This window comes from Haliaeetus albicilla, chromosome 17 (genome assembly GCF_947461875.1).
Source record: "Haliaeetus albicilla chromosome 17, bHalAlb1.1, whole genome shotgun sequence".
Classification (NCBI taxonomy): Eukaryota; Metazoa; Chordata; class Aves; order Accipitriformes; family Accipitridae; genus Haliaeetus; species Haliaeetus albicilla.
The window spans coordinates 12,362,084-12,378,782 of record NC_091499.1 but is presented as its reverse complement, the minus strand read 5'-3'; the positions used below and the strand labels follow the sequence as shown (position 1 = coordinate 12,378,782).

General features: G+C 40.0%; 1 protein-coding gene across 2 annotated transcripts in view; it reads left to right on the top strand.

Annotated features, from left to right (window-relative positions):
• The window catches only part of UBE2J1 (ubiquitin conjugating enzyme E2 J1), a 36,676-nt gene that overhangs the window by 12,010 nt on the left and 7,967 nt on the right, over positions 1-16,699 (top strand). The window contains exons 2-8 of one of the 2 annotated variants that reach the window (XM_069804852.1): positions 125-198; positions 2,583-2,714; positions 3,386-3,470; positions 5,500-5,605; positions 8,092-8,221; positions 8,699-8,779; positions 13,216-13,347. In XM_069804852.1, the coding sequence (XP_069660953.1) occupies positions 125-198; positions 2,583-2,714; positions 3,386-3,470; positions 5,500-5,605; positions 8,092-8,221; positions 8,699-8,779; positions 13,216-13,347 (740 nt within the window). The remainder of the gene's footprint in view (positions 1-124; positions 199-2,582; positions 2,715-3,385; positions 3,471-5,499; positions 5,606-8,091; positions 8,222-8,698; positions 8,780-13,215; positions 13,348-16,699) is intronic. The other variant, XM_069804853.1, reaches the window with a different exon arrangement.

Genomic DNA, 16,699 nt, shown 5'->3' with positions numbered 1-16,699 from the left:
TGGGATGTGCTGATGAAGATTAGTTAGCTAAAAGGAGCTCTTCAAGAAATGTTTATGTATTTTTTGTATGCAATGCATATTAATTTTTTTCTTTATTTTAATTTCTTACACTTTCTTTTTTCAGCTGTCAAACGTTTGATGAAAGAGGCTGCAGAACTTAAGGATCCTACAGATCATTATCATGCACAGCCTTTGGAGGTTTGTTTCTCTATATGTTTGCAAGAGCTCGTAATTAGGCTGTGTTATATATACTCTTAAGTTCTCTGTATACATATGTATTTAAAATGTACGTACTTGGATAATAGCAGACCGTTTGAAATTGATTCAGTTCTTTTTGTCCTATGGTGGAAATCAACAGCAGAATTCTACTTGAACAGTATTGTAGTTCCAGGTTGTTAGTGCAAGTACATAATACTGGGTTTATGTTGCATCTGAGTAATTTTATCACACAGGTATAATATGTTTATTCCCCTCCTTCTTCCTGACATTACATAAATGCATTATGTTTAAGTCAAGCTTTTTGCACCCGAACCTGACATCTGGCTCAGTTGCTGAGTTGCTCAACTCTTGTGGTTTGACCCTGGCTGGATGCCAGGTGCCCACCAAAGCCGCCCTATCACTCCCCCTCTCGGCTGAACAGGGGAGAGAAAATATAAGGAGAGGCTGGTGGGTCGAGATAAGGACAGGGAGAGATCACTCGCCAATTACCATCATGGGCAAAACAGGCTCAACTTGGGGAAAATTAATTTAATTTATTACCAATCAAATCAGAGTAGGGTAATGAGAAATAAAACCAAATCTTAAAACACCTTTCCCCCACCCCACTCCTTCTTCTCAGGCACAACTTCACTCCCAATTTTCTCTACCTCCTCCCCACCAGCAGTACAAAGAGATGGGGAATGGGGGTTGCAGTCGGTTCATCCCACGGTATCTCTGCCGCTCCTTCCTCCTCACAGTCTTCCCCTGCTCCAGCGTGGGGTCCCTCCCACGGGAGACAGTCCTCCACAAACTTCTCCAATGTGAGTCCTTCCCCCCACTTCTTAAATCTGTTCTCCCAGAGGCCCTACCACCATTGCTGATGGGCTCGGCCTTGGCCAGCAGTGGGTCCATCTTGGAGCCGGCTGGCATTGGCTCCGTTGGACATGGGGGAAGCTCCTAGCAGCTTCTCACAGAAGCCACCCCTGTAGCACCCCCGCTACCAAAACCTTGCCATGCAAACCCAGTACACTCAACCAAACACTTCAACCTAGGTGAACTATGAGGATTCACTATTTTGCATACAAAACCCCTGAAAAACATAAATGGGTGCAATTCTGGATGCATTGCAAGAGAGAATGTTTAGATTCCTCTTAAATAGTAGCTTCCTGAAGTCTTCTAAACACTCAGTTAAGTTTTTGGGCTGAGAGGACAATGAAGTTCTGGTGGTTAGAAGCTTAAATAGAAACCCCTTCTTATTTCACTGGAATGATAAAAAAGGCAGTGTTCTGTGGTATTCAGTTTGAGGGTTTGATTTAGCTTTTCATAGGAAGCCCTAACACACTTAATATGCTTACAGAAAATAGCATGTTCCTGGGTGCTATCAAATATACCTCATTATCGACTAGTTTTTGTTTGTACCTTGTGTTTCCCCTTCCTGTGGTGAAATGTAAGGTTTAATTCATGCTATTACTTGTAACTTACATGAAGGTCTTATTTCTGGGTTAGAACGGTGACTCACTGGGAAGAGAACAGTGGCAGATGAAAGGAAATGCTGGAAATGTTGACAGTTACCTCCCATCCTTGAAAAAATTGTAACTAGGTGGGCAGTGACAGCCCTGTGATATCAGCATTCAGCATTAGTCGAGAGATCTCATTCACTGACAGCAAGCCTCATATGGTCTCCTGTCCTAACAGTGGGAGTTGTCCTGCTTGTAAGTATTCAGAAAGTTGTGGGCATCACGAGATCTAATACACAAAGCTAAACACAGAACCCCGAAGAAATAATGCTTAAAAAGAAGTTATATGTCCAATGAAAATAATATTCCAAATTTCAAAGTGTACCTGTTGTGCAGTAGGGCACAGTAGTTGTTCAAAATTGTTTATGGAGAAGCAAAAAAGGATGGGAATTCTCTGGGGTGTGAGTTGAGTCCCTGTGTTGACTTGGGCATGGAAGGGGCTTTGGGAAGGCTGTCATTAATGTTCTTTCTTGGTGTGGGTCTCACCTCAGTTCTCCAGAAATTATTATTCGCTGGGGCAAAGACCCAGTTTTCCCTTAGTTGACTCAGTTTTCCATCTGTTGGGTAATAAAACTTTTGTCATAATTGATACAAATAGAGTGAAGAGCTTGAATAATGAATTTGAGGGTTTCAGCAAAGCCATTAGGTAAGAAAATTACCAGAAAGCTACAATATTTTATCCTTTTAACCAGAATCTTAATACTGTGTTGGTTATCTTACTCTCCTTTTGATTTTGCCTTCTTAAAACTTCTGCTATGCACTGTTTCTTTAGCCTGTCCTTGTTCAAGGAATAGTGTTTAGTTGTCTTCTACTTTGACACACTCTTCCTTCTTTTTTTTTCTTCTCCCTCTCGTGGGGGCATTTTAGGATAATCTTTTTGAATGGCACTTTACTGTTAGAGGCCCTCCAGATTCAGATTTCGATGGAGGGATTTATCACGGGCGAATAGTACTACCACCTGAATATCCTATGAAACCACCCAGCATTATTTTGCTGACGGTAAGCACGTTTACTAGTTTTTCCTTTTTATGTGATCAATTTAACTGTAGGTGTCTGAGAGACAGATTCTTGGCATTTAAGGTCATTTTATTTTTTAAGAAAGGTGGCATAATACAGTTAATGCTGCCAATTTAAGACCAGAAGACTTCCAAGGTGACTCTGGTATTCTGTAATTCTGGTATTCTGTAACATGAAGCTTTGTACCTAATAAATGAAAATTTCCTCCAGGAGTAATCACATTGCTGATGTGATTGTCTAACCTCCTGTTCTCTCCATGGGCCCACTTGGTGTCTGTTGGAGACATTGGTTGCATGTAGGAGGGCAGACATACGGTTTGGGGCAAAGGCCCACATGTGTGTACAGTTTCACAGAGCTATCGCTTTTCAGGCACTCTGCATGTGGCGTGTGGGTTACAGAAGCAACAGGAAAGCCACCGTGTCACACTGGGACAAGTGAGGTATCAGTTAAGGGTTTCTTCATGCATGAATAGAGGCAGATGGCAGACTTCTTTGTTCAGAAAGCTGAATCCAAATTTTGTGAGGTTGGCAGTAATGTAATTATGAAGTATTGTTTGCATATAGATTTGTTCAACCATGATTTTTACAACTTGTACCAAAACCCAAGAGTTAACTTCCAACATGTTTTGTTATATCCTCCTTCTTCCTTTGAAGGCCAATGGCAGGTTTGAAGTGGGGAAGAAAATTTGTTTAAGCATCTCAGGGCATCATCCTGAAACATGGCAGCCTTCATGGAGTAGTAAGTAACTATTATTTGGAAAATGTTACCCCCATGTTGTGGTTTAGCCCCAGCCAGGAACTAAGCACCACACAGCTGCTCACTCACTCCACACACCCCCCCCCAGTGGTATGGGGGAGAGAATTGGGAAAAGAAGCAAAACTCATGGGTTAAGAATGGTTTAATAGAACAGAAAAGAAGAAACTTAATAATGATAATGATAACACTAATAAAATGACAACAATAATAATAAAGGATTGGAATGTACAAATGATGCGCAGTGCAATTCCTCACCACCCGCCGATCGACACCCAGTTAGTCCCTGAGCGGCGATTCCCCCTGCCCCCACTCCCCCCAGTTTATATACTGGGCATGACATCACATGGTATGGAATACCCCTTTGGCCAGTTTGGGTCAGCTGCCCTGGTTGTGTCCTGTGCCAACTTCTTGTGCCCCTCCAGCTTTCTTGCTGGCTGGGCATGGGAAGCTGGAAAATCCTTGACTTTAGACTAAACATTGCTTAGCAACAACTGAAAATATCAGTGTTATCAACATTCTTCTCATACCTAACTCAAAACATAGCACTGTACCAGCTACTAGGAAGATAATTAACTCTATCCCAGCTGAAACCAGGACACCCCATCAAGCAACTAGCTCTTTAAACTGAAAAAAATCTCACAAAGAATGTTTATAGCAGAAGAGGAGACAGATTTTGAGGGAACAAAAGTATGGGAGAATTTGAGAAATGTAAAGTAGTGAAAGAGTGACATAGGATTTGGGAATGGTATTAAATGTGGAGTGAAAGGGTTGAGAAACTGGGGTGATAGTAAGCTCTTATTTATTTGGATGCACAAGCAGTAAGAATTCTCAGACTACTTAGAATATTCTTTGGTGGTTTTGTTGTGTTTTTTTTTTAAATTGTTCTTATGTGAAAATACTTTAAATCTTATTACTTTACCTTGTTTTTGTATAATCCCTAAAACCAGCTTGAATATTGATAGTGGGGAGTGTGGTCAGCTTTTAATTTTGATGCTGTACTTCTGAACACTCAAGGGGAAAGCCAATATGGTCTGAGTTCAGAACAACTGAATGTTTTCTACCTTTTTTAAAAAGTTTTGTTATCACAGAAACTGAGAGTTGGCACAATTCATCCAAGGCAATATTTCTGTGTTTATATAATTTTAGTTTTGCTGAGTACAGTATATCAGTTATTTCTTTGGATATCAGTTGCACTTTTAAAATATGTTGGTAAGATCTTAGGAATTTTCTAGCAGACCACTCTTCAACTTTTGTAAAATCTCCTATGTTTTTTTAAAGAGTAGAAAATACTGTCCTCTAAGTAGGACATGTAAATATCCTGTCTCTGTTTTGTGGTACTTATCTTCATGTGATATTTATTTACCAAATCTACTAGCAAAGTGTCTTGAATTCTTAAATTTCATGACTATGTAAAACAAAATTGAAGGATAGATACTGTCAAAAGATGACAATTCTGTTATGAACTGTTATTAGTATTTTTAAGTAAGCTCCTTCCCCAGCATGATGCCATAAAAGGAACAAATTCTGTGGTACACTGCATAAAAGAAAACCACTGAGCTTGTGTGCACTAAATTGCAGAAATTGTGTCTAGTAGAAAGCATACACAAAAAGAAGAATGCCTTATGAATCCTCCTCTTCCCCCCCCTCCCCCCCCCCATTTATATGTTAATTCTCCCTTACCTTTTTTTTCTTCAGAACCCATTTTTAAAGTCTGGAACTCATAATTATTATATTGATGCAACATTTTTGTGACAACTTATCTTTTCTTCTCTGTGTTGGCTGATGGAAGAATAAGGCCTCACCTTTCATTTATAATTTGAAGTTTAAAAAATGAAGAAAGCCTTGCTGTGTACCAAAAAACCCAGTGCTGCTTGTATGAAATTCAGACTACTCCTTTGGACAAAATGAAGTTTTGCATGCAGAACTGCAACTTTTCTATACTGAGTGTAGAGTGAGATAAAATATCAGTTGTTTCTGCAACCTTGTTTGTATCTCTGTTTTCCCATTTTAGTAAGAACAGCTTTACTAGCTATTATTGGATTTATGCCAACCAAAGGTGAAGGAGCAATAGGATCTCTGGATTATACACCAGAAGAAAGAAGAGCTCTTGCAAAGAAGTAAGTACTAAGTTTGTTACTGTAGGTACATATATATATATATACATATATATACACACTGTCTTTTAGGGTGAGGCATTGAGTAGAAAGTCAGTCACTTCAATCTGTTCTTTTGCATTTATTCCAAATGTAAAAAAAGTTCTATGCTTTGTGTGTGCGTATATATATTTTTTTTTTTTTCCCCCCCTGAACATTGTGCAAACTCAGAACTTACGGTCAAACAAAATACTTTGAGAGGGCTGGGTTCCTTCCAGCATTGCGTGGTCAAATTAGAGGTTCATCTGAAATTGAGGCTTAGAGATGTAATTAACATTGTGATACAGTGGTAACTGCAGTGTGGAGGGAAAATGAGTATGATGGAATTGATAGTAAGTGTAAGTGGGGGACAAAACAACCAAAATAATGATGCATCATTTCCCTTAAGTAAATAATAATAATAATGATGATGATGATGATGAAACAACAACTAAAAAGTCTGAAGCAACTGTTTCTGAATGATTTTTAGGAAATTAATTTGGAAATTAACTTAAAATTAGATTTGTGATTATGATGAATTCATTAGCTTTGTGGACGAGGGGAAAGCAGTGGATGTTGTTTATCTTGACTTTAGCAAGGCTTTTGATGCTTCTTCCTTAGTATCCTCATAGAAAAAACTCATGAAGTACAGTCTAGTTAAGTGGGGTCCATAATCTGGATTAAGAACTGGCTGAGCTGCCTGGCTCAAAGGATTGTGGTAAGCAGCACAAAGTCCAGCTGCAGAATGGTCACTACTGGTGTACTCCAGGGGTCAATACTGGGGCCAGTGCTATTCAGTGTCATTCATGACCTGGATGATGGGACAGTGCACCCTCAGCAAGTTTGCAGATGATACAAAACTGGGAGGAGTGGCTGGTACACCAGAAGGTTGTGCTGCCATCCAGAGGAACCTCAATGGGCTGGAGGAGTCTGATAAAGTTGAACAAAGAGAAGAGCAAAGTTCTGCCCCTGGAAAAGAATAACACCAGCCGACCAGCTGGAAAGGAGCTTGGAAGGGGAGGACCCGGGGACCCTGGTGGACACCAAGCTGATCATGAGGCAGCAATGTGCCCTTGCAGCAAAGAAGGCTAATGGTATCCTGGGCTGTATTAGGAAGAACATTGCCAGTAGGTCGAGGGAGGTGATCCTTCCTCTGTACTCAGCACTGCTGAGATGTCTGGAGTGCTGGGTCCAGGTTGGGGCTGTGTCCGGGTCAGGGTACAAGAAAGATACGGACTTACTGGAGTGAATCCAGTGCAGTACCATGAAGGTGACTGAGGGGCTGGAACATGGTTCATACAAGGAGAAGCTAAGAGAGCTGAGAGTTTCAGCCTGAAGAAGAGAAGGTTAGGGGGATCTTATCCATGTGTACCAATATCTGAAAGGAAGTTGTAAAGACGACAGAGCCAGGCTCTTGTCAGTGGCATCCAGCGACAGGACGAGAGGCAATGGGCACAAACTGAAACACACAAAATTCAATCCGAATGCAAGAAAGCACTTTTTTTACTGTGAAGATGGTCAAAGCACTAACACAGGTTGCCCAGAGAGGTGGTGGAGTTTCTATCCTTGGAGGTATTAAAAATGTGACTGGAAACAGACCTGAGCAACGTGCTCTGTTTGGCCCTGCTTTGAGCAAGGAGACTGGACTAAATGGTCTCCAGAAGTCCCTCCCAACCTCAACTATTCTATGATTATCCTTAAATGAAATCTTATACCTGTGGGGGTTTTTTTGGTCTTTCTCCTTTCCCATCTGGGAAGGAGAAGGTACTTGAAAGGCCTTATCTCTATCTAATAAGCAAAGTTACTGTATTCCAAATTGTAACTAGCACATTATTTGGCTCAGAGTACAGGCAGAAAAAGCTCACACCTGCCTACAAATTGGAAGCTGCAGCTTTCCTGTTAGCATGGCACTGAGTCAAAGCTAATAAACCCTGCTGAGAAGGTAGGGTTTCGTGGGTTGGTCTTGGTACTGTACTATCAAGGCTGTGTGGTTTCTCATTGTCCTGGAGAGCTGCCTGCAGTATGCCCTATGGACAAATTATGAGTGCAGGGGAGGAAAGGCAGTGCTCTTGGAGAAGCTGAAATTCCTGGATTTAAGGTTCAAGCTCCTGGGTCCAATTTAATATTTGTAATAATAGTTAGGTCTTTATAATTTACAATTTTAATTTGCTGCCGGTATAAGGTAAGTTTTAAAATGTAACAAATTATTAGTAAAATATAGATAATAGCAATATGCAAGTCAGTTGTTAATACTTTCCTAAACAACATGAGAGAATGTGTATTTGTAGTATAGATAATTCTCAACATATTTTTTCAAGACAGTGTGATTTGGGGCAGGGGGAAGTACTTTTAAGCTACTGGTCTTGACACCACTTGTCTTTCTGTGGATTGTTTTGCAAATAGTTTGTTTAAACAAGCACACAAGAACGTTACGAGAACATGCTATTCTGAGCTATGTCATTTGTGGCCAGGTCACAAGACTTCTGTTGTGAAATGTGTGGCACATCTATGAAGACAGCCCTCTTACCACTAACATCCGGAAGTGTGTCAAGCCAGGCGGACAAGGAGGCTAAAGAACTTGCCAGGCAAATTAGCTTCAAGGTGAAGTCACTGTTTAAACTTTTATCTCTGTTGTATAGAATAAAAAAAAAAACGGGGGGGGACACTTGTAAATTTTAGAAACATTCATCATTTCATAAACCTTCATCAATCACTACATGGAAACCTGATTTTTTTTTAGGATAGTCTGAAACAGGAAAATAGGAATGGATCTCTTGCAATGAGCCAATTAATAAATTGTGCATCTCAAGCACTGATTGATTAGTTTTAATTTCAGTGGTGAGCATTGTGGTAAGAACTGCGTAACTATGTTGCTTTTATTTCTATTTTTTCCGTCACTAATAACTTGATTAAATTCTCCAGAATTAGCCTTATCATAAAAGTGTTAGGAAACTTTGGGCAAAGCTAACCTAAATTTTTTTTCCTTTGTGATTCCCCCCCCCCCCTTCTGGCTTATGGAAGGAATAAAACATATTCCTACTGAAAAATGGTTGCAAATTCTTTTGAACTACTCTGCAGCTGAAGATACTGAAAGTTGAACTCTGGAATGGAAGTTGCCGTTACCCAGAAATGTGTTCTCTAGCTTGTGTTTCAGTGAAAGTAAGGTTTGTTTAGCCAAATATGTGCCTTAGAAAATTGCATGTCTTGCATGCACAGTGTTGTTTTTCACTGGGTTTTCCTCTAAACTCTTAAATCAGCCACTAAGGAAGACTGCTGTGCATGAGGGCAGGGAACTACAGTGAAATACATTATGACAATGTGGCATTGGTGCAGAATATATCCTCACTAAGGTCAGGATGCTAATATGTCCCCTTTTACCACCGATGTTCTCCTAACACTGTCCTAAAGACTACTGGTTTTTTTGTGTGCGTGCCATGAGAGTAAAGATTGCCTGAGCATTACTGCAAGTTTTTCAGGACCTGCATATTCCTGTGCGATCTCACATCTAGACATGTTGACATGGTTGGATCTGTGTGTAATAATGCTTATGATAAAAACATCTCAAAATATTTTACAAAGATGAAGAGATACAGGGACAGAGTTTTAAAGTTGAGCTACTCAGAGAAGCAATGGACTGCCTGCTCCTGCCTTTTTTACAATATATATGGGTTAAAAAGTGTAGGATTAATTTTTACTTAAGAACTGCTAATTTTCACAGAAATTCTAAAAATATCAGAGTATAATTTTTTTTAGAAAGAACTCTTAACTTGCATTTCATACCTTTTTCAGTTTTAAAATGAAAGACTTGGGGACATCAATCTTTAAAGAATATTGGTGCGTCCCATGTATCCACATACTTAACTCCACCTCCTAAGAACAAGCACTCAGCAAGGGAAAAATGAACAAAAGCCTCAGGTTTCTACAGCCTTTTCCAATCCATTGTGGGTTTTTTACAAGGTAAATCAAGTCTGTCCTCTGGTTGCACCTTCCCTCCCTTTCTCAAATAAAATTTTAGGGGTTGGGTTTTTTTTAAGCTTCCTGCTTCTCTGCTTAGCTTGACTTTGTTATTGTTTGATGTTAAGCTGAGGCATTCAATTGATGTGTTTGTAGTAAACTAATAGTATGAATTACTAGCAGGGAATACAAAAGTTTTCAATCATTTGGATATATTCCAAGTCAATTTATGGGGTAAGATTTAACATCAGACTGCTGATTGAGTGTGTAATTTGAGAGCGCCTCTCAACTTGGAAACATACTAGCGGTCTCTGCATTATCTTGATCCTTAAAGAAGAGATATCCTAACTTTTTCTAGATGATCCTAGGATTATGAGAAATTATTTCATACCAGCCTTAAGCAAAATGGTAACTTATAAAAAAACCCCATGTGTGGTATTGAGAAAGGAATATGAAATTCAGGAGAAAAAATAACGAACCACATTTCCTCATTACAGTTTTCCTGTTTCTAGAGTCTCCACCTTTATTCCTGTCTGGTTTAATACAACTTTACTGTTTTGTATCAACTTTACATTGACTTGCAAATTGTTTTGTCCATTTTAGGTGCTATATGCCATAAATTCCATTCGGCTTTAAAAAACAAAACCAAAAACCAAAAGATAGACAACTAATAGCATACGCATTACTAGAAAACAATATGGGTTATCTACATGTTGCCATCACAAGGCATATTTTGCAGTAAAATCAGTTCTCCACTCACCCTCATTATTATTTTTAAATTTGTTGTGGTGGATTGACCCTGGCTGGGTGCCAGGTCCCCACCAAAGCTGCTCTATCACTCCCCTCCTCAGCTGGACAGGGGAGAGAAAATATAACGAAAGGCTTATGGGTCAAGATAAGGACAGGCAGAGATCATTCACCAATTACTGTCATGGGCAAAACAGACTCGACTTGGGGAAATTTGTTTAATTTATTACCAATCAAATCAGAGTAGGATAATGAGAAATAAAACCAAATCTTAAAAAAACCACTGTCCCCCACCCCTCCCTCCTCCCCAGGCTCAACTCCACTCCCGATTTTCTCTACCTCCTCCCCCGCAGTGGCACAGGGGGATGGGGAGTGGGGGTTGGGGTCAGTTCATCACACGTTGTCTCTGCCGCTCCTTCCTCCTCAGGGGCAGGACTCCTCACGCTCTTCCCCTGCTCCAGCGTGGGGTCCCTCCCATGGGAGACAGGTCTCCATGAACTTCTCCAGCGTGGGTCCTTCCCACAGGCTGCAGTTCTTCACAGACTGCTCCAGCGTGGGTCCCTTCCCTGGGCTGCAGTCCTTCAGGCACAGACTGCTCCAGCGTGGGTCCCCCGTGGGGTCACAACTCCTGCCAGAAAACCTGCTCCAGCATGGGCTCCTCTCTCCATGGGGCCACAGGTCCTGGCAGGAGCCTGCTCCAGTGTGGGCTTCCCACAGGGTCACAGCCTCCTTCGGGCATCCCCCTGCTCCGGCATGGGGTCCTCTCTCTCCAGGCTGCAGGTGGAGATCTGCTCCCCTGTGGACCTCCCTGGGCTGCAGGGGGACAGCCTGCCTCACCATGGTCTTCACCACGGGCTGCAGGGGAATCTCTGCTCCGGCACCTGGAGCACCTCCTGCCCTCCTTCTGCACTGACCTGGGGGTCTGCAGGGCTGGTGCTCTCGCATCTTCTCACTCCTCTCTCCGGCTGAAGTTCCTGCCACGCAGGGCTTTTTCCTCCTCTCTAAATCTATTCTCCCAGAGGCACTACGACCACTGACGGGCTCAGCCTTGGCCACCAGCGGGTCCGTCTTGGAGCCGGCTGGCATTGGGCCTGTCGGACATGGGGGAAGCTTCTAGCAGCTTCTCACAGAAGCCACCCCTGTAGCCCCCTCTGCTACCAAAACCTTGCTGTGCAAACAAATACGTATGTTCATCTTCTTTCCTTGAAGGTAAGGGCTGAGAATAGAGAGACTAGGTGACAAAAAAGATAGTTCAGTTTTGGGAACTTTCAAGTGCTTTATTGTTTTGAATGCTAGTCTGACTTCAGTCTAGCATACTAGACTTAGTACTTTCATAAACTAAAATAAATCAAATTCACATTTTGTAGTGTATGTGCTTTATAGAGATTAACAGTAAAGATGAAATGAGCTTTTCTTGGAAAAAGCAGAAGTATGTAAAGCAGTGATCACAGGTTCCAGGGAAGCAACTTAAAACTGGATATGGGAAAGGGAAATTCACCCTGTGGGTTGGAGATGCTCAAAAGTTGACTGAACGTGACTCTGCTTTGAGGAGGGAGTTGGACCAGGTGACATCTAGAGGTTCATTGCAGCCTAAATTATTCATATTCCTGTGTTGGTTTGTTGCTAGTCCGTGTTTGAGTCATAACTTGTCCTGTCTAATATTAAAGTTCATAATAGTCAAGTGCAAAAGGAAGGCAGTTTTGTCAGTTTGTAAGTGTTTTTAAATGTTAAATTAATGTTCAGGTTGTTTCATTGACATGTTTTTCAGATTCTCCTGAGGTAATATACATCAAGAAACAGGGAATTTAATTTCCTCACACAAAATACTATCATGAAAGAATATTATTATCTTGTGATCTTATTAGCTTGTTATCAGCATAGCTGGTTGTTTTCTAATACACTGTATTTCTTACTACTACTACCACTACTTATATCTGCATTTGAAGGCAGGTATTAGATTTGGAATTGTCATCTTTATAATAAATTGAGATCTAGATATATGACTTGGGAGATGACTTGCTTGCTGATAAAAATTGATCTGGTCATGACTTTTTTTTTTTTTTTAAATGTGTATAAATTTTTAAGTGTTTCAGTCCAGGACTGTGATGTTATGTCCTTTTCTATTCCCAATGGATTATTGCAGGCATATATACTGTTTTAACAACAGGTTTGTTCATGGTCTTCTACATGTTACTACTGATCTCTTGTCTGAAATTTCCAAAAACGTGAAACCTAGATTCTGGGAATTGAATGCTTATTTGACATTTTATAAATGTGTACAAAAGCACTATTGTAAGACTTGTATTTTTTCTTTTGCTCTGCTTGTGCTGAAATTTAAATAGTGGAAACTGAGGTATGCGTGCCTGACACAGTGTGGTGCCATGCATATATGTCCACTCTGGCTGTGAGGCAACTTCAGTACTAGAACCAGTATAGCCACATTAAATTAGCACTTACTGGAGGCTAGTTAGCCCTGCTGAGAAACAGGCTATATTAGTTCACTTGTAACAACAGTAGTCAGCATTCACTTAAGGACATGAGAAACAAAAGTTTTTAAAAATGCTTTTATTTCTGGCATAATGTTGTCCTGGATTTTCTAAAGAATTTTCTTTTTTGCTCTATACATCTGTGTGTTTTTTGAATGTTATACCTATTGTTACACGCAAACAAAATTATTTTTTAAACTGGTGTTTGCACATCTATAGTCTTATTTCCAAGGAATGAGAATTTCTTAATTGTTCGTATGTAATTAAACTGCAGTTGGCATACTTGATTATTACATTTCAGTAAGTCTCATATTCTCCATGCGTTAAAACACACATTCCAAAATAAGCCAGATCTTTTTGGAGGAACTTCAATCTTGTCTCTGAAGCATACATATGTACTCCTTGTAGGCAGAAGTCAATGCATCCAGGAAGCCTGATGCTGGACCCTCAAACATTTCAGGATTGAACCACTCTGCAGCTTCACGTGAGCCCCAGCAGGATGGTGCAGCTAGAGCATTCCAGGATCCAGCAAGTGCAACGGTATGGTGTGTCTTTGAACTCTATCAGCGCAAGTACAGGTATAGTCTGAACATGAAATCAGTACTGTTAAGCTGATTGGAGGCTTCATTAAGAGTATGTAGTTCATACATTTCTTCTAGAACTTCTGCATACTTTTATATAAAATCTACATGTAAACTTTAGCAAATAGTATGCTGATCACTTTTAGAAATAGCAGTCTCTCTGCTTTCACTTCCTTCTCTTAAAAACAATAAATAATGTTCTTTTAGCAATTCTTGTTCCCACTAGTTCCTTTAATGTATGTGTTAACAGTTCATTAAAATATTATGGTGTCTGAAGTACTACAATTTACCATCTGCATAATATATCATGGGTTTTTGCAATAGAATTCTTAGCCAGAGGCAAAAAAAGTTTCAGTGATAATTTGTAGCTTTTAAATATTAATTAAGGATATCTTCCTGGTTCTTATAACCTATTTAGTAAATCTGACTGAAATATTCTTACCATTTGAAGTATGACACTTATGTTTTAATGCTGCTAGGTGTAGGGCTTACATAATGTTTTCGGAAGTGACCGAGGCCTGGTGGTGGGCCAAGGCAGCTGCTGTTATGACTGTGGCAAATGCAGTCTAAATTCACTGATAAATTGCAGGCAAATCCCAGCTAAGCTGTCTTTTTTAGAGAGGATGGGGCTGCAGATCATTTAAAAAAACTAAAACACGTCAAATAACGTCAGACCATCTGTTGCGTGTTTGCAACATATTTTCAAGCTATGTAGAAATATAAACATGCTAATAGCATACTTTTTCCCCCCAATAAGGATTTTTCCAGATTGTTCAGGATTTAATAAACCATTTTATTTTATTCTTCTTATTACAAATCCTGGCTAATATAGTAGAACTAGCCAAAATACCACGGCATTGCTAGCATTTTCTTGAGGAAAAAGAGACTGATTTTTTTTTAATTAATCCCATTTCCAAGAAATTTGTTTTAATCAGTTATGCTGATTTGGTAAGTAATGATTAACTTAATTTTCAGCAGAACAGTCCCATGTGAAATGAGACCTTTAACCATATAAATGTGTGTAAAAATATATGTGATAAACTGTAAATGAAGAGACATGGATTTGTGTTTTAAGGGATCAGACTGTCACACTCAGGATTGTTAGTTTGAGTTTGAAGCAATATCTGTGTGTCTGAGCTGCCACATTTTGAGCATTAGGAATCTTCTGGAGCCATTGGGGAGTGAAAACTTAGAGCCACACAGTGGAAGAAAGAAATACGTAACAGAAAGACTATTTTAAAGAATTTGAGCTTGCTATTTTTGTGTTCTTATTCATGCAAAAGTTAATAGAAATCTCAAAGTAGGGGGCCAGAGGCCTTGCTCTGCTAATAGATATGAAAGAGTATCCATGCAAACCTCAGACCCTTTCTACTCAGCTGGGCTTCTTGCATGTGTAAAATCAGTTTGTTGGGGTAGTTCTTGTTGTGTAAAGACCTAATTCTACCTTACTAAGTTGTAAGTGTTAGATGTGGGCAACATCAAAACTATTTTTTTTTCTCTTCTTAGATAAAATGTTTACTACTTACACTACAAATGTGTGTTTAATTAGAAGCTATTGTAGAAAATCTCCTGTTGTGAACTTGAGATTTATGCCCTTTGAGAATAAAAAGGGCAGAGGTAGACCCAATGCTGAATCCTTGTATTAGCTTGCATGATTCCTTTTGGTATAGTAGATTTAATGTGCCAAACTCTGAAGTCATGGGACCTTATGTCCTGCTACACAATACAGAGGAAAAAAATAGCAGTAATTGTGCAGGAAGAACAGAGTGTTAACCTTTCTTCTGCTCTTAGAACAGTTGTAACTAGTCTTCATTAAAAACATGGTGGTAAGTAGATGCTAAGGACAGGGTCTACCTGTGGGTGAAGAGGAGGGAATCTGTAGGCTATGTTTTACTAAGGGAAAACCAATCTACAGCCTGCTTCACAGGCGAGTTTGTTCTTCCCAGCAACAATTGTCTATTCCATGATTTTTACCTTTAAGCTCCTTGAAAGGACAAAGATTTTTGCAATGAATTAATGGCAGGGCAATTGTGATGCCCTTCCTGGGATAGGTTTAACTGAATTCTTGTGTGAAGAGCACACTGAAAAGGATCTGTGGCATGGCATTGCTTTGAGTCCATTCCCCATGTTCCACATGGGGCCTTATTCCTGAAGAGAGAATTTCTCTTTCCATCAGAAGAAAAGATATTTTGAATTAACTTTCCCTTCTGTCAGCTTTCACTTAGGAAAAGGAACATAGCCTCACTGACTAAAGAAACCCCAAGACTTACAGTATTTCAGTAAAGCTTTTTTTTTTTTTACTTTCAAAACTCAATTTGAAATAGTGGTTTCTGTTTTAGTAATGGCAGTTGTTACATTAACAGCAATGCTATCATAGCGTGAACTGTTGTGTTGTTCAGTACTTTAGTCTTCCCGATTTTTGTCTGTGAAGAGACTTGCTGTGTGATGTAATTGTTGCATGGATGTGTTTGTCTATGCTGTTGGAGAGGTGCACTATGTGTTCTTGACTTTTGGGCTCTCCCTGCCTGACCTCATCTTCTAGGTCACTTCCCTCCCTCCCCACCTTCTCTTGTCATTTTGCCAGACCAGCAGCCAGTATCTTAATGCCATGCTTAATTCCTACAGTGTCCACTTTGGTCTGCACTCTAGCAGAGGACTAAATACCTTCCCAGTGCAATGTTGAATATATATTTCCTGAGTTCCTGCTGTTTAAAAAGCAGACAGAGGGATAGAAGTGGTCTTTCCAGCATAGCACGTGGTGATGATGAAGATGACTTTTTGCCATACTTTTCATCAAGACCTGTGCATTGATTGTTCCCATTCATGGCCCTGTTAGCAGCGACTGAAGAGTACAGCACTAGTACAAATGTTGCATATTGCCTGTTAAAATTTTGTGCACCTATATTACTAGAGAATATTTATCAAGTATTTAAGTAACTTATCTTTGAATGAAGAAAAAGGAGGGAGGGGTGATGATTCTCACACCAGTGGTAGTTGCTTCCCAGGAGAACTTATCATAACAACATTATCGAGGTTTGCAGGTGCAAGGCAGTGAGTACAACAGCATGAGAACCATGAAAAGAACAACACTGCCATGGAGGTCTGGAAAATGCTTCCACTGCAGCTTGGGTAAAAGGATCCAGAGCTGCAAAGAACAGGCTTTAAGCGTTATTAAGACTAAAAAATAGGCTACCTAAAGCATTATGCAGCATGGTACTTGTGAGGAGTCTGAAGCCAGTGCAGAAAACATCTATGACTATTCTACTGACAATATATATACATCTTTTTTTTTTTCTGCCGTCCTTCCCCCC